The sequence below is a fragment of the Populus nigra genome, chromosome 9 (assembly GCF_951802175.1).
Source record: "Populus nigra chromosome 9, ddPopNigr1.1, whole genome shotgun sequence".
NCBI lineage: Eukaryota > Viridiplantae > Streptophyta > Magnoliopsida > Malpighiales > Salicaceae > Populus > Populus nigra.
Window position 1 is genome coordinate 4,723,732 of NC_084860.1, and position 16,329 is coordinate 4,740,060.

At 33.3% G+C, this 16,329-nt stretch overlaps 1 protein-coding gene across 1 annotated transcript; it reads right to left on the bottom strand.

The window, feature by feature from the left end:
* Window positions 1-4,042: 4,042 nt before the first annotated feature.
* Window positions 4,043-12,982, bottom strand: LOC133703116 (uncharacterized). The gene is made up of 14 exons (XM_062127545.1): window positions 12,539-12,982; window positions 12,053-12,214; window positions 11,711-11,776; window positions 11,363-11,506; window positions 11,164-11,277; window positions 10,864-10,965; window positions 10,570-10,755; window positions 8,992-9,081; window positions 8,792-8,926; window positions 7,490-7,612; window positions 6,503-6,588; window positions 5,810-6,422; window positions 5,609-5,686; window positions 4,043-5,452 (listed from the first exon to the last, which is right to left on the bottom strand). Exons 1-14 carry the CDS (start codon window positions 12,800-12,802, stop codon window positions 4,415-4,417), a joined length of 3,201 nt encoding a protein of 1,066 aa, XP_061983529.1. The 5' UTR covers window positions 12,803-12,982; the 3' UTR covers window positions 4,043-4,414.
* Window positions 12,983-16,329: the final 3,347 nt, after the last annotated feature.

Sequence of the window (16,329 nt, forward strand, 5' to 3'; positions counted from 1 at the left end):
CCTCCTCCCCTCTAATTTCAACACAATTCAACCTCTCACAACAAATTCAATGACCACAACACTTAGTTTGTCAGCATTCGTGTTCTGATTCAAATTTTATTGAGGATTCTCCACTTTAAATAAGCAAATCTACCTTTTTTGCATATTTTTTTTGTAGTTTATGTATTTTGTTTGGGTGTTTATTTGTTTTATAGTTTTTTCTCATAAAAATTTATTGTATGGATTTATGATTTATATATGTTAGGGTGTGTTTTAGATATTGTAAAATTGTATTTGTTTTTAAATTGATGAAACTTATGTCAAATGTTTTACTTAAGTGTTTTATGATGAAATAAAAATGGTTTATTTAACGGATTCGTTTTATATTTTGTTTATATTGCTGAGTTAAAATTTTAGGTAAATATGTAGAAATTTAAATTTATGTAGATAATTGATAATGAATTAAGAGTACTATTAAAATAGATTGAATAAATTTGAGAGAAATTAGTATTTTTGCAAATTATGTAGTTAACGTAGTTAATTAATACATGTTGTCATCATTATTTTATATAGGTTTGATACAATAATGGATGATCGTTCATAGATGTATAGAGATTCACCCCAAATGTTGTGGATGATGAGTTATGGTAATGAAGTTTAGAGTTTTATTAATTTCGTACTATCTAATCCGAAAAATATTAGTGGAGGGGTATTAGATGTCCATTTAAGAGGTGTAAAAATTAAAAAATTTTCGATCCAGATGTTGTAACGATTCATCTTTTATTAAAAGGGTTCATAGAGAAATACTTGTATTGGTATGCACACAGGAACCATATGTTCTTGACGATACCATGATAGAAAGGATTGTTAGGTTAACTTCTAGTTCTAGCAACGTGCATGAAATTGTAGATGAAAATAGTAATTCTTATAAAAATATAGTAATGGATGTTATTAAAATGAGTCAAGGTCATGCCAATCAATGTCCAATTGTAGATGAAGAACTTAATACAGACATGGCCAGACTTTTTGATCTTTTGAAAGATTTTAACGAATCATTATCGGATGGTTGCACAAATCATTGTAAACTATTGACTGTTGCATAGGTGTTCAATATCAAGTCAGATTATGGGTTTAGTGAGGCCTGTTATGACCAAATTATCGAATAGACGAGAAGCATTTTACTTTAAAGGAACAAGCTAAAAAAGAACTTTTATACTGTTAAGTCCATAATGAAACCACTCGGTTTAGGATACCAAAAAATTAACATATGTCAAAATTTCTGCATGTTGTACTATCTTAAAAATATAGAGTTTACCGAGTACAAAACATATGGGCATTCTCGTTATAAACATATGATTGGAAGGGGAATGACTCTTGTCACATACAGAAAATTTAGATACTTTTCAATCACATTTAGACTACAAAGGTTATTCATGTCACCAAAGACTGTTGAACATATGACATGACACCAATTACATGATGCGATAGATGGAGTGATGGTGAACTTTTCTAATAGTGAAGCCTGGAAACACTTTAATAGTATGCATCCTCAGTTTTTAGTGGAGACAAGGAATGTGTTTTTTGGGTTACAGACATTCTTTTTATTACAAGCTATGATTCTTGGACGCGATTCAAGCCCGATGAAGCTTTTTATTGAAACGTATATGTGGAGCGATGACTGCTAAAAAAAGATGCAGCAGTTCGTTAATAGCCGAGCTCAACACTTTATGGTATGTTGGTTTTCAATCATTTTTTTTCTTCAGTTATTATTTCCTTCAATTTGATGAATTTATTTTTTCTTTTCAAGATACATATAACAGTTGTTTAAAAAGGAGATACGTGGACACATAATGCTTCAATTGGATGCTTGCAATCGATTTTGAGCATTCAAACTCCAGAGTTTACGACAATGTTAGATTAATAGGTACAGGATTGGACGATCCATCTTAATGATAAATATAAACAACTCATTGTTGATTATGAAGTACTCCAACGATTGGTAATGGAGATGAGATCATAGATGAGTAGTTCATGTGTACCCCTTAATTGGCCTTATTATCTCAGCAACGACCAGCCTTCTCCTCCTCCTCCAACGCTGCCTCTATTTTGGATTTATTATATTTGAATGTATAAGTGTTTAAACTTGTAATAAATCTTTTATTTTTATACTAATTTATTTTATTTTAACTATTTTTCTACTTCTGTTCAATTTAATTTTTTTAAAAAATATTCTTAAAATATTACTAATGGGGTTACCGACGACACAGCTCTGTCAGTATATTTCAATGAGTTGGAAAAGAATTACTGCAAATGTCACTATTACTGATGGGGTTACCAACGGAACTAGACCGTCAATATATTTCAGAGAGTCAGAAAAGAATTATTGTAAATGTCATCGTTATTGTTAATGCACTAAAGGAATTATAGATGGTATTATGTCGATGATATGTTATATTTACCGACAGAATAAAGCAAATAATTTTTTTTGATGTGCTTTGTCTGTCTGTAAATCCATCAGTATACTTATTACCTACAAACTCACCGACAATCCATAAATTATTAAAAAGAGTTTTTCTGATGGACTGTTTTCGTTGATGAGTCCACCAGTAACATACATACCGATGAACTGTTAATGTAAATACCGACAGAAATTTTCATCGGTTAAACTGTTAAATCTGGTAGTTAATGTAGAAGGATCATATTGAAAGAAAAAAAAGAAGTTAAGTGACCTAAAAAAAGACAAAAAAAAAACATTGTGCAAATCTATAATGTTTCCTCTTAGATAACATAGGAAAACATAGAGCACTCTTTAAGTTTTTTTTTTAATTTAATTATACGAATATATTAGAATGTTCTGAGTTTTTTTTCTTAAATCTTATCTTTTAATATTGGGTTGATTTTGAATTGATATTTATTTTTTTCATCATATATTTAAAATGAAAAAAATATTATTGAACCCATTGAAATCCACAAACCAAGTATCGAGTTCGATGAGTTAACTCGGGTTGATCGAAATCGATTCAATACGTCATCGTTTTAATGTTAAAAAAAAGAAGATGTGAGCTTCATTTTCTTTTTAAACGTCAAACTCCTTTCTAACAGTTATCCAGGTTGTCTTTAAATCCACATATCTGGTCTTTGTTTTTATGTTATTTTTGTCTCTTTTTTTTTTTTACGTTGAAACCCATTCAATCAACTGGTTCACATCAAGACAACTCTCATGTGATTTAATTGAAAATATGAACTTGGTAAGAACTGGAGTTGAGAGTTTCAAGTTTAACTTGCTGGTTTAATAATAATATTAAAAAAAATTTAGAATTTAAATATTTTTTTTACATTTTAAAAAAAAATTAGTAGCATGAGAAGTAAACTAGTTAATTGCTAAAAAAATAATCAGTGATGAGCACAGCTATCGGATTCATGGAGTCAATTGGATGGTTCACGGGAGAGTCAATTGTGTAAGATAGCATGCCCAGTTCTCCATCTTCTTTGGACAACAAGAGTATGATTTCACCACCCATTAGTCTAATTCTGAAATTTGGATGGAAGTCCGAATGCCTGTCCAATTGTTAATTTCGTCAGTGCGTATAATTTGAAGAAACCAAAAGAAAATCATGGAGCAAAGTTATAAAAGAAAGCGAGACATTCTGTTGAGTTATAAAAACTAATATTTTAAAATAAACATTAAAGAAATAAATTAAGAACAGATAGACCATGATATCATGATGGCTTCCAATGATGTTGGAGGAACATGTTGGATAGCAGCACAACTGCTACAACTGCTAATATTTAACGACTCCGATTTTACAACCCTGAACCAGCAAACTGCAGTGATCGGATTGGCCCAAAAAAACCTTATAAGAAATTATATGGAGAGAATTTTGCAAGACTTTGAAATCATTTCCAGCCAAATTCATACAGAATTTCTTACTTTTTTTCACACAAATAAAAAAGGAAAAGAAGAGGAAGTCGGTCAAATGGAAACCATCACCAACTAGACGATAAAATCCCCATTAGAAAACATGTTTCCTACACACACATGTAAACTTAAGAACATCAAAACTAAACCAAAATCGTAATGAAGTTCACTCTATAATCTTATATCCTAGAGTTAAATGAGCAACAGGGGCTGCAAGCATACAAGCTGTCAAGGAACCCCAAACTATCGATCGCAAACTTGAATAAATATTTCTTACAGGGGATTAGATTTAACCAAGGGAAAAAAAAAAAACTCACCCTCAAAGCAGCATGATGAACAAATCCTGTAGTTACACCAGAATGATTTTTCTACCTTGCTAGCTGGAACTGATACTAGGAGAATCTACAGATAACCAGACCATTTAGAACTTAAAATAACCTTTATTCTCACACTGTTCTACTCATTAACACTCCCAGTAGACGCACAGACCATCTCTACATGTCTATGATGGAACCCTCATGACTTCTGGAGAACATATTTCTCATATAATGCAAGGATGTCTTTCTTGTTGTGACTTCGCAACTTGAGGATCTCAGCACCATAATTATGTTTTGTAAGTTCCTGCTTTAGTTCCTGGATAGTGAACTTTCTATAATCTTCCTGGTCCGTTCGCTGACTTTGATTATCCTCATTGCCCTTGAACACTGAACCACCATCTTCTGGTTGTGTGAGCATTACGGGGCTGGTTGTACTCCTCGACCTCTTCTTTACTCTTTTGTCATCTGTGCCTGTGTCTTGAACAGATCCTACACCCATTTCAACATCTTCTGTTCTAATTCGTTTTCCATGGGAAGCAGCCTTAAGCTTGCCATCCAATGCTGACTCATTCAGACGAACTGAAGTAAACTCCTGTTGAAGGGAATCAAGTTTAGCCCGTGCTACTTCCAACTGAAGAGAGAAGTCTTCAGCTCTTTTATTTGCAACACTGTGGGCTTTCCGTTCATCATCCAGAAGATCTTGAAGTGCTTTAACTGTACTAGCCCTCTCCACATTGTTTGATTTCAGAAGTGACTCTATTTCTTTCTCCCTTTCTTCAACTCTAGCTTCTAGCAATGCAACTTTCGAGACAGCATCCATCTCCGACACACGAACACTTTCAAGTTCACCAGCCAAATCATTTTTCTGTCTATCCAAGCTTTCAATATGCCTCTGAGCCCTCTCAATTTGGGCTAATCTTTCCATTGCCAATTTCTGAAACTCATTTTTTTCCTTTTGTGCAGATACTGCATCAGTCCTTGCTTTATCAGCTAATTCTGTAGCCCTCTTACATTCTTTTTCAGCATGATTACACCTTTCCTGGACTTCTGCAAACCTCTCAAACTCAGATCGGTACCTTTGCTCCAGATGGATCTTCTCTTGTTCCAGAATCCTAGCTTCTTTCTCATAAGATTGGGCCTTAGTATTTGCAGTCTCCAGTCTCTCAGCCAACTCTTTGATTTCAAGCTTCAGGGAGGATATTTCAGTATCATAACTCTTCATTTTTGACTCAGCAGCCTGCAAAAGGACTTCTTACAGTTAAATTGTCGTCCATGCAAGTGTGCAAATTGTTACCACCATAAGGTTTTGGTTGATGTTTAATTTCACCCAAAGTGCATGCACACATGCATTTTTGGCGTGGGGGGATACAATCAGGTGTTCCAAGAAACATACCTTTAGCTCCATGTTTAAGGTTGTCAAACACTGCTCCGCATGCTCTATCTTCCTATTCTTCTCCTTTATTTCATCTTCCTGCATATCCATTGATATAGAAATTATTAACCTTTCTTCTGGTTACGTTCATTCATTGAAATAAAAGACATGACAGTGAGTTTTGTATGCACAAGCACAAATGCCTGTGTCAGGAACAATTACCTTCACAACCAAACGGCCAGAAAATTCTTCGCGCAGTGCATCTTCCCTCAGTTGTGTTTCTTTATTAATTCTTCCTTGCACATTCGCCGCCTTCTCTAAAGCGGCTTTTGTCTCTCTTACAGCAATGTCATACTTCCGTTTCCACTCTGCTGCCTCTTCTTCAGCTGACCTGGTTTGTTCATGAGCAGCAGCCAACCTTGCTTCAGCAGCGCTGCTCCGAGACTTGAGAATTGCAATCTCTGAAGCTGCCTGCTCTTCATCAGCTTTCTGCTTTGATAACACCTGATCATGTTTTCTTTTCCAGTTGGATGTTTCTTGCTTGGCAGTATCCAATGTTTTCACCAAGTTAGAACACCTCTCATCCAATGAACTACGATTACTTTGTAAATCATTTATGCGCCTCATATAATCATCAGCAAGCTTCTTCTTTTCATTAATAGCTTCATCATATCGCTTCATATATTCAGACTTATCTTTCTCACTAGCTTCTAGTTGCTTGTGAAGTAACGCCATTTTATCCTCCATTGAGCGACATCTCAGCACAAGAGAACTCTTCTCGGATCCAATTTTATCATTTAGCCGTTTTGCAAGGTCAAGTATTGGACCTTCCAAACTGGGGAACAAAATAGTTTTCCTTTTTCAATAAAAAAGTGCAACCTTATAAACAACCAAAAGGGAGAGAAATATACAGACCTTTGTTGTAGGAACATCGCTAATTTCTGCCATTTCCCTGGACCATGACATGATGTCTCATATTCAGATAAAAGACCATCAAGGACCTGCACGACATTCACAAACCAGTTCAATCACAATATAATGCAATAAACCACAACTTGAATCTGGAACATCATTTTAAGTGCATTTCTAACAAAGTCCCTCAGGCAAGGGAAATGCAACTCGCCTCATCTCTATGGCAATATTCTTTTTATCCATGCATAATGGGGCCCCAATGTAACTAAATAACTTTTTGGCAATGACAAACACATTTACAGCTGCTAATGACAGCTCAAGCATGAATCTATCATAGCTCTTCTAGCTTGGCTTCTTTGGCATGTTAATCATTGAATATCACAGTAACACTTAAAAGCATATGCTAAAATTCCTATTTTGTTTCCTCCAGCGACTCCACATTGACAATTCTCTCAGCAACATCTTAATAAATCAGAAAGTATAATTATATGAAACCGGTTCATTTAGAGACAAGGCCCATCTCAAATAAGTTTCCCAGCGAGTGCTGCAGGAGGAATTGAGAGACTCATACTACATCTACCTTGATGGCACAGGCTTGATCACATGGACAAATAATCACATCTGTAGGCCCAAGGTCTCAATGACAAAGACTCATCTGGATAGCACATCTCTATATGCACACTGATTTACAGCTATAAGAGTTCAAAAAATTTCAGAAAAGTTGAAAGAGGAAAGAACAAATGAAAAGGATTCATCTACTAACCCAGACCTTGTATTGACCCATTAAAAACTATTGAAAGCAATTTCATTCTCTAATTTTACCAATCATGTCCACTTTTCAAATAAAAACCTTGTTCACCTTGAGGCATCTAACAAACTCAGACATCATTAGAACTTCTAATGAGAGACAGAGAGAAGTAGAGTCCAAGTAACAAAACTTGGATACCCCGGTAGCTTATAATTGATAATACAACTGAAAAAAATGCTTACTTTCACAACGTTATCAACATTGGCATCAGAAGCATGACAGGCTGCTCTCAGTCTCTTTTCCATGTTTTGTATAGTGTTTGAACATCTCAAGTCTGCCTCCATAAATGCATTCCTCTTGTAATCCTGCATCAGAAGCCATATTTAATCCACACGCACGTGCGCAAACATGGAACAAGTAATCCTATACAAAATCTACCTCCTTTTTTATGGAAAAGAATCTACCATCTGCTTTAACCAGAAGATAACTTGAATCACAACTTTAGTAATTTGGCAACCATATGATCTACACAATTTTAACTATTTTCCCTGCCATCAATTAGATAAAACCCACCAAAACCCTAGGAATTGTCCCAACCCTAGAGCACATGCAAAAGGAAAAAAAAAGTCCAATAGCTATTTTTCTCTTTGATAAATGTTTTAGCTTGTTCGGTCTCTTTGTTGTGTATGACCATGAGGCAATGTTTACATGGTTTCTGTGTGTAACCTTAATAGTTTATGGCTAGAAAGTTCAAATTTTAGATTTTACTCTCACTCATCCTGGTGATTCAAAATTCTCTTAGCAAAGCTATCACACTTTTATGTAACCAATTTAGGCATTGTACAGGAAATACACATGCTTGCAAAATGGGCACATAAAGAGAAGCTTAATGTCTCATAGCTGCGCTAAAGCTAGTTCCTATAGCAGCATGGCCCTTTTTTTGTACATATCCAAATAGGTATCTGTGTGGCAAAAAACCACCAACCAACCACCCAGTCACATAAATATCAGCACCATAATGAAGATTATATCTGCCTAGTGGAAATATATAAGAATATAAACATCTATAAATGGATTTTAAATGAGGACAAGCTAATAATTTGTAGCATATTTTTTGTAATGTTTAAGAATTTTAGATTATTAGAACAGAGAAAAAACAATTGAAAATCTAATTAAAAGTTATCAAGTCACCAATAACTATTTCTAGTAATGAGGTTTTGCTGCATATGATATAAATCTTCTACCTGCGAAACAGTTAACTCTCAGAAACTAAAATAAAATAAAATTATAGAAGTGATTCAAGGCCTACACCTCATGCCCTTGAGTAATCCAACATATAGCCTAAGTTGATGTCATTTGAAGAAATTGGTTTCTTATGTCCTACCATGTTGTTTTGCACAACTTTCCAAATTTTTTCATCATCTACTCTACACTTTCCAGTTACAAGCAGTTAAGCACCTTTAAAACAAAAGGCTGAATACAATAACCCATCATACAAGGCTAGATTAAATATTTCACTGTAGCATTCTTAATATATTCATTACCTCAAATGCTCTTCTGGAGAATTTCTGGAGAAGCTCTTCATATTTCTTCCTTGCTGAACCAATCCCCACAGCAGCAGCATTAAATGCAGCCAATGATTTTTGAACAGCTTCTTCATGTGATTCTCTCAAAACAACCTACAGTTGCCAGACTTAGAATATGATAGAAATCACCAAATAGGTAGGGGATGAGCATCACTTACTTCCTCAGTTGGCTTCGAACGGTCAAAACTCGACATATAAATTTCTGTGGCAGCGTCATATGCTCGCCTACACTCAGCTTCTTCAACACTCTGAAACACAACATTACTAGAGGTGAAGAAAAATGAAAAAAGAAAATTATCACTGCACCTGCTTTTTGAAAAAAAAATAAGAATTTTTTGAGAGTAAAAGTTATTGTTTATCCCATTTGTCCGTTTTATATTAGTTTGTTACAAATAATTTGAATCATGTATATTTACGTGTGTTTGCAATTCTGCATGTGGATCCAGGATCTATCAGCTAATACAATCTGGTTATTTTTATGAGTTGGAATAAACCAAGATCTCTCTCCCCCCAATAGTTTGATTAAAATTGCACTATCACAAATTCAAACCATATGTTGAATCTGTCTCTTATCATATTCAAATCGTGCGCGATAAAAAACCATTGACCTTTTCCTGTTCCAATTCACAACTTCTTGAAGATGACAACAAAGAAGCAAGATCCTTAAGAATATATGAGGCCCAAGTATTCTTGAATATTTAAATTCTTAGACCCATTTACCTATATAGATATTGTTTCCATATCGGTAAACAATAATAATATCAGTAAATAAAAAGAACCATGGAACTCCAACTCTTTAGAAAATTACATATGCTGGTGCTTTCGCACACAGCCAACACTTTAGCTGTCACTTCTGCCTCTGCTTTCTGGGACTTGAGATATTAAAAAGAAAGACTATAAACTGCAAGGAACATGGAAGAAGAAATGGCAGTTTGGTTTCTTTGCAAATTCAGTTGGCTTTATGTAAATGCTTATATATTGCTCCAAATTCAACTAGAAATTACCAAATTCTTCACAACAGTTTAGTAATCGAATAATTTAAAAAAAAAATCATTACAAACACTTTCATATAAAACATTTGGTTTTTGAGCCAATGATCTGTTATCTCTTGCCTGCTTTCAAGTCAGTCAGCCACACTTCGAGAGAGATTATAAGCTGGTCATGTGGATCAACTGTTTTCATCATTTAAATATTCATTTTTAGGACAGGATTTGATTTTATCTATGAACAGTAGCTTAAATCTCATTTATAATCTTGAGACAATGTTCAGTACATTGATGGCCTTAGATTTAGCATAATTTATGCTTTCAGAGAATAACTAATAATCCAAGAACATATAAACTGATAGAGTTAACAAGCTATCAGTTAACAAAATAAAACACTTTTTTTTCAAATAATATAGGTCCATGCAGGAGTAGACAGATTCATCGAAATTGAGTTTTAGATATGCAGAACAAGTAAATCAATCTAATTACATTTTCCTGGGGAAAACAATTGTCCACCTTGATACTGATAACCAAAAAAAGTAGCATATAGGTTAAAGAAATTTATTGAATATTTGAAGGTTACATGTGGACTATTGCAGTACCCAATGCTGATTAGAACCAGTTTGTAGAGGAGTACACTGAATGATTGAAGAAAATGTTGGGAGGGATGACTAGGAATCCAAGCAGCCATCTGCTATATTCACTTTCATGATTTCAAAAAGATAAAAGAGTTCCAAGCAGGATGCATACCTGCCATGAGGAAGATATTGTTGGTACTGCACCATTATTGAGAGCCTCTAGATAAGATTCTGTAATGCCAACAAGGACTGGGCCTGTCATTACAGTGGCGCCAATTTGCTTGGGCCTTGTTCTCTCAAAAACAAATTTTGTCAATGCATCCAGCCCAGCTCTAAATTCAGGCCTTAGTTTATCCAACTGCATAGGAAACAAAGGGCTTAAGTTCACACAGTCCAGTAAGAAAACATAAGAATGCGTGTGCTTGTGTATGAGGGAAGAAGCATGTATACCACATAAGGTACTAACCGAAATTTGATCCATATGCTGTAGATCATTTTCATTGTTCAAAGGCCGCACAAGAGGGAAGCATTCTCTGTCTGGAAACAGAGCTCGAATTGAGTCCCGAATCTATGACCATTACCATTGCATAATTAGCTCCTCTTAACATAAAAAGAAAAAAAAATCCAGCACAACTCAGGTAAGATAAGCTAAGAAAAAGGATATCTCAAAAAATCCTGTCCAAATATCTGACAAAATAGAGACTCCTTTGCAAAAGAGTCTGTGTCACTAAGTTAAACATGCAGTTAGAAAAAAACTAACTTTTACCTCATTTTTAGCAGCTATGTCTTTTCCATTTCCCTGAACTGACCTTAGAGCAAGCTCTAGATAGTCACGGGGTGTTATTCTCCTATTATCCTCAACTAAATCCAGATAAAAATCCTGCAAGGTAATCAGGAAAACCATTTTGAGGGATTTATGTAAAATTAAAAAGTTAAAGTTCCAAAACAAAACAGGAAAATAATACCCTTAGAAGCCAAACAAAAATTGGGGAGAACTGCCCGAGTTCAGAAGCTGAACTTCTTCCACCAGAAGCTCTAACACGAATATGTTTTGTCATTTGAGTGACAAGGGAGAGTCGATCAAGTGCTGCTTCATCTATACCACCCATCTAAATAGAAGAGCATAAATAGGAAAATGAATAAAAATACAGTGAAAAGAGGGAGAGAGGAGACAATATGAACAGTGAAGATTAATCATGAATGTCAGAAATGCATTATAACATGATGAAAAAGATTTTTCAAGAAACATCAACTACAAACAAGCAAGAAACGTTAATAAAAAAGACCAAGGTCTCAGAATAAGTTTCCCTTACCTGATTGTAAATGAACATACTAGATAGAAGGACAGCTAAGGAGAATATCTGAGTGCTGTATGTTCCCTGTCAAAGAAGAAATTTGCTTATGAGAGATTAAGTTAACATGCTGACAAAACACAAGAATATGAATAATTGAGCAATTACTGAATGATCCAAAAGAGCAGCTGTGTGGGAATATAAAAAGGATATGGTGTAAATTATAAATAAGGAGGAATCACACAAAACAAATTCTTCAATTAATAAAATTCATTACTAGCCATTTCATCAATTCTTGAACTGCTAAAACATAAAACCAGCACAACAATCATCAGTTCATCCTGATAAAGTAAATGCGCTTACTGTTTGATCATAAGCATCTATTCCTTCACTGTCTAACAGTAAGAGATTGTACTGAGTTCCATCAAGGGCAGTTCTCTTTAACGGTGCACTCCACAACCAAAGTCCTTTTGTACATGGCCGATGAGTGGATGCTACTTGAAATCCACTACTCCTGCCAATAAGCTACAATACACAAGTCCACCTCTTAGTTAATAACTGATACATGAGGTCAGTTGCAGAAATGGAATGTCATAACAAATAACTCTAAAATAAGCTTCAACAAACAAAATTCCAGTAGACATTCATTGATAAATCTACTAGTGTACATCTTAGGTAAAGGAATTGTGCATAACATCTGACGCAAATACTGCATTTTGTAATTTTGAACTTTTCCACAACCCAAACCCTAACTACATTCCAATTAAATCCCTAAACATATTGCAATCCTAAAAGTCCCAATCTTCAACCAACCAAACAGCATAAAACAACCAGAATCAATTCCCTTACCTGATTCAAAATAAAGCTTTTTCCCTGTCGAGCGCGACCACAGACTGAAACGACACCGATTGGTTCCTTAACAAGCTGGAGAGTAGCCACTGCTTCTGGATCCATCCGAAACTTCCCTTTCTCATCGCAGTAAACAAGTCGGATCGGTCTAGCTGGTCCGGTGACAGGAGGAGCCGACGGAGACGGTGACATGGAGGAAGAAGACGACTGAGAGTAGGATGACTGGGGAGAGGAGTCGGCGCTTCCTTTAAAGAAGCCGAACATCTTGTACGTTTCGGCGGTGAGCCTGTGATGTGCGTTTTGCTTTTGATTTTCTTGCTTTCTTTTCGGTTCTCACTTGTCTGGCAGCGATTGTGGGTTCAAAATATGAGAGGGAAAAAGTAAGAAAGAAGCGGTGAGAACTAATAACGGAGGGGGTGAGGGGGTGAGGGGAAACACCTCCACGCTTCTTTTGAGAGTCAGAACGACAGCGTGGAAATAAAGCTAACATCTCGGTCTGGCTATTTATTTATTTATTGTTATTTTTTTTATGAGATTTATTTATTGGATTGGATCTTTAGGAACATGTCAATTTACAAATCAATTTTTGTATCAAAAAAACATTTACACTCATTAAAATAAGTATATTATAAAAAAATAAAGAAAATATAAAATTTCTGACCAAACAATTTCAAGAATTATTTGAAAATAAAATTTGTTCTAAACTTTTAAAGACTTTTAGGAACAGAAAACATTATATTTTACACTCATTAAAATAAGTATATTATAAAAAATTAAAAAAATAAAAAATTTCTGACCAAACAATTTCAAGAATTATTTTAAAATAAAATTTTTTTTAATCTTTCAAATACTTTTAGGAACAGAAAACACTATATACTCTAGTTACTGTATAAAAAGGGTTTTGATGACAAAAATAACATATTTAAATCAATTAAAAATTACTTAAGTATTGTAAAATAAGAATCAATGAACTCCTCAATGAAGGTCTTATAAGACAAAGTAAGTTTTTATGTTCTTGTGTTGCCTTCTATATCCCAAATGAAAGAAAAAATTGATAAAAAAAAAACAATAAGATTAGTCATAAATTAGATAGATGGCCTACATGTCTTTGTAAGTCGATTAATAAAAGATATAAATTGTTATTGTAATGTCAGTTAAAATTTATTAATAATGAAAATAATAATATCAATATTATTATTAAACATGTCTAATCCAAGTTCATATAATTTTTAATTTTACCCCTCAAATCAAATCTATGATTTTTCTTCAATAGTAATAATTGTTTTTTTCAAATTTAATAATAATAACAATAATAATAAAAAGACTCACGTTCCTTGGGTATAGCATCCCCTTCCAAACCTAAGTAACTTGGGTGTGGCGCTCCTGCTAGATCCTATCTCCTGAAGTGCGGACTTGTCAAACCTAAATTTCTGTGGTCTGGTCACCCAAGAACCATGTTACTTGGGTCTAGCGTCGTAGCTACACCTAAGTAACTTGGGATTGACACCCTTGCCAAACCCATGTAACATGGGTCTGGAGAGTTTTTAGGTCAAGCTCTTTTAATAATAATAAAAATAATAATATTTATAATATTAATAATAATATTAAACGTACATGACTCAAGTACTTATAGTTTTTAATAATCCATTCAAATTAAATTTATGGTTTTTCTTCAATAGTATTAATATTTTTAGAATGAAGGATAAACCGATAAATCCAAGTGGTGAAATGGAAGATGACTTTCATGACAAAAGGTATAATGGTATGATTCAAAAGTTGGATTAGAAATTATAATAAAAAAAATTCATTGACTTTTGGGATATGGTATAACCGAGGGTATTGATAATGTATGTATATTATATTTCAAATTATTTTGATAAAATATAATAGATACAATATGAGAACCATTTATTGTATAATTGTATAATATCATATTAGTTGTTTTGTGTAATATAATTTATGTCAAAAGTGGGATTGTATGATTGTTGACTTGTTATGGATTTAATGACAATTATAATAGTGAAAAGAAATTCTATTATCAGTGGCGATGATTATATATGGCCAATGGTTGCCAATTGTTCTGTTCAATGTAAACATGACATGAACTGCTAGGATATTGTTTGTGTAAGGAAAAATTTGCTATGATAATTTTAATTCCATGGTAAATGAACTACCAAAGTTAGAAATTATCTATCTACTAGTTATATGAAATTTAGTAACAAGTAAACTTGTTGAATCTTAAATAGTTGTGTAATTATATAAGGTAATCATAGAACAACGATATTAACATGTTTGACTTGAAATGTTATGAAATTGTTGGGATGATATCCTAAAGTCAAGCATTTTAAACGACAAAAATGGAGAGATGAAATTTAAAGGAATAACTCTTTCTGTTAATATTCTTGTAGTCATTTTTAAGTAGATAATGCAATTGCCTTGTAGGATTAAATGGTTTATTTTGTGATGAATGAAAGACCCTGGACAAGAGATATAAAAGGTGAAATATTGGAAAGGCTGAGATTAAAAGATCTAGTTTATGCATGAATGTACTTTTAAGCATAATGAAATAAAATGCAAATATGGTTAATGATTCGTTTCATTAATATGATTTGAATACCTGTTGAGTTGAAAATTAAAAGCTAACATAGATAATGAGTTTTGCAGGATATATTACCATTATGATAAAGCCACGACACAAGAAATTCCTAGTATAAAACAAATTCTTGCGGGTTATTCACAATGTGTATTAAGTTCATTAGACATATCAACCAATAAATTTATTATAGTCCAGTGAGGCAAACAATATATATATATATATATATATATATATATATATATACTTGTTTATTTTTCAAAAGTGTTATAAAAATTTTGGGTTGTTACATCATGTGTCGTGCACATTGACAGATAACACGTTGCCTTCTAATATGATCATCGACCACTAAGGTAGCCAGAAAGTTAAGTTTTAACCCATTTAACAAAGAAAACCTATTTTTAACCCTTTTCTCACCAAGAAAACCTAAAAAAAAACATATTAGACATCCTAATAAACTTGTTAATAAGCTAAAATCAATCTTCAATCTCCTAAAAATTGAAAAACTAACCTAATTCAAAAAAACATTTGAAGGCTTGATCTACCTTTTGTGCCAAGATATGGGGTTAAAAACACTATAATGGAACTTCTTTTGCTAAATCAAACTTGCTGACATAGAAAAAAAAAGAAGAAGTGTTCTTAGTGGTTGGATTATAAGTAATCAACTAACCTCATATCTTCTCCCCTATTTCATAAACCCTTCTTCTAATCACTTAAATTTAGGGATTAAAATGTTAACAAAATGATTTTAAAAAATGTGAAAACCTTAAGAAAAAAGGGACCAAAAACAAAACAAAAACTTTATGGACTAAAATAAAAGGGAAATGTGCTCCATGCATAATGGAGAAAAAAGGGGTTGAATATTTATTCTAGTTTCAAATTTGATCTTTAAAGTTTTGATTGTTTTGAATCAATAAAATTGAATTTTATCTTACTAAATCGAGCATTAAATCTATATCTAAACTTATTATTGACATCAAGAGAACTCTATATCAAGCCAACAAAAACAAATCATCAAGTTCACTCATAAATCAACTCAACATGAAAGGATATTGAAAAAAAAAAGTGACTAAAAAAATTTTAAATAATAAAAAAAAACATAACAGGTAATTATTGCAATCAACAATTGATTATGTCTTCCTTCTATGTTGCATTTTCATTATTGTTTTTATATATTATCTCTTTCACCTTGCATTGT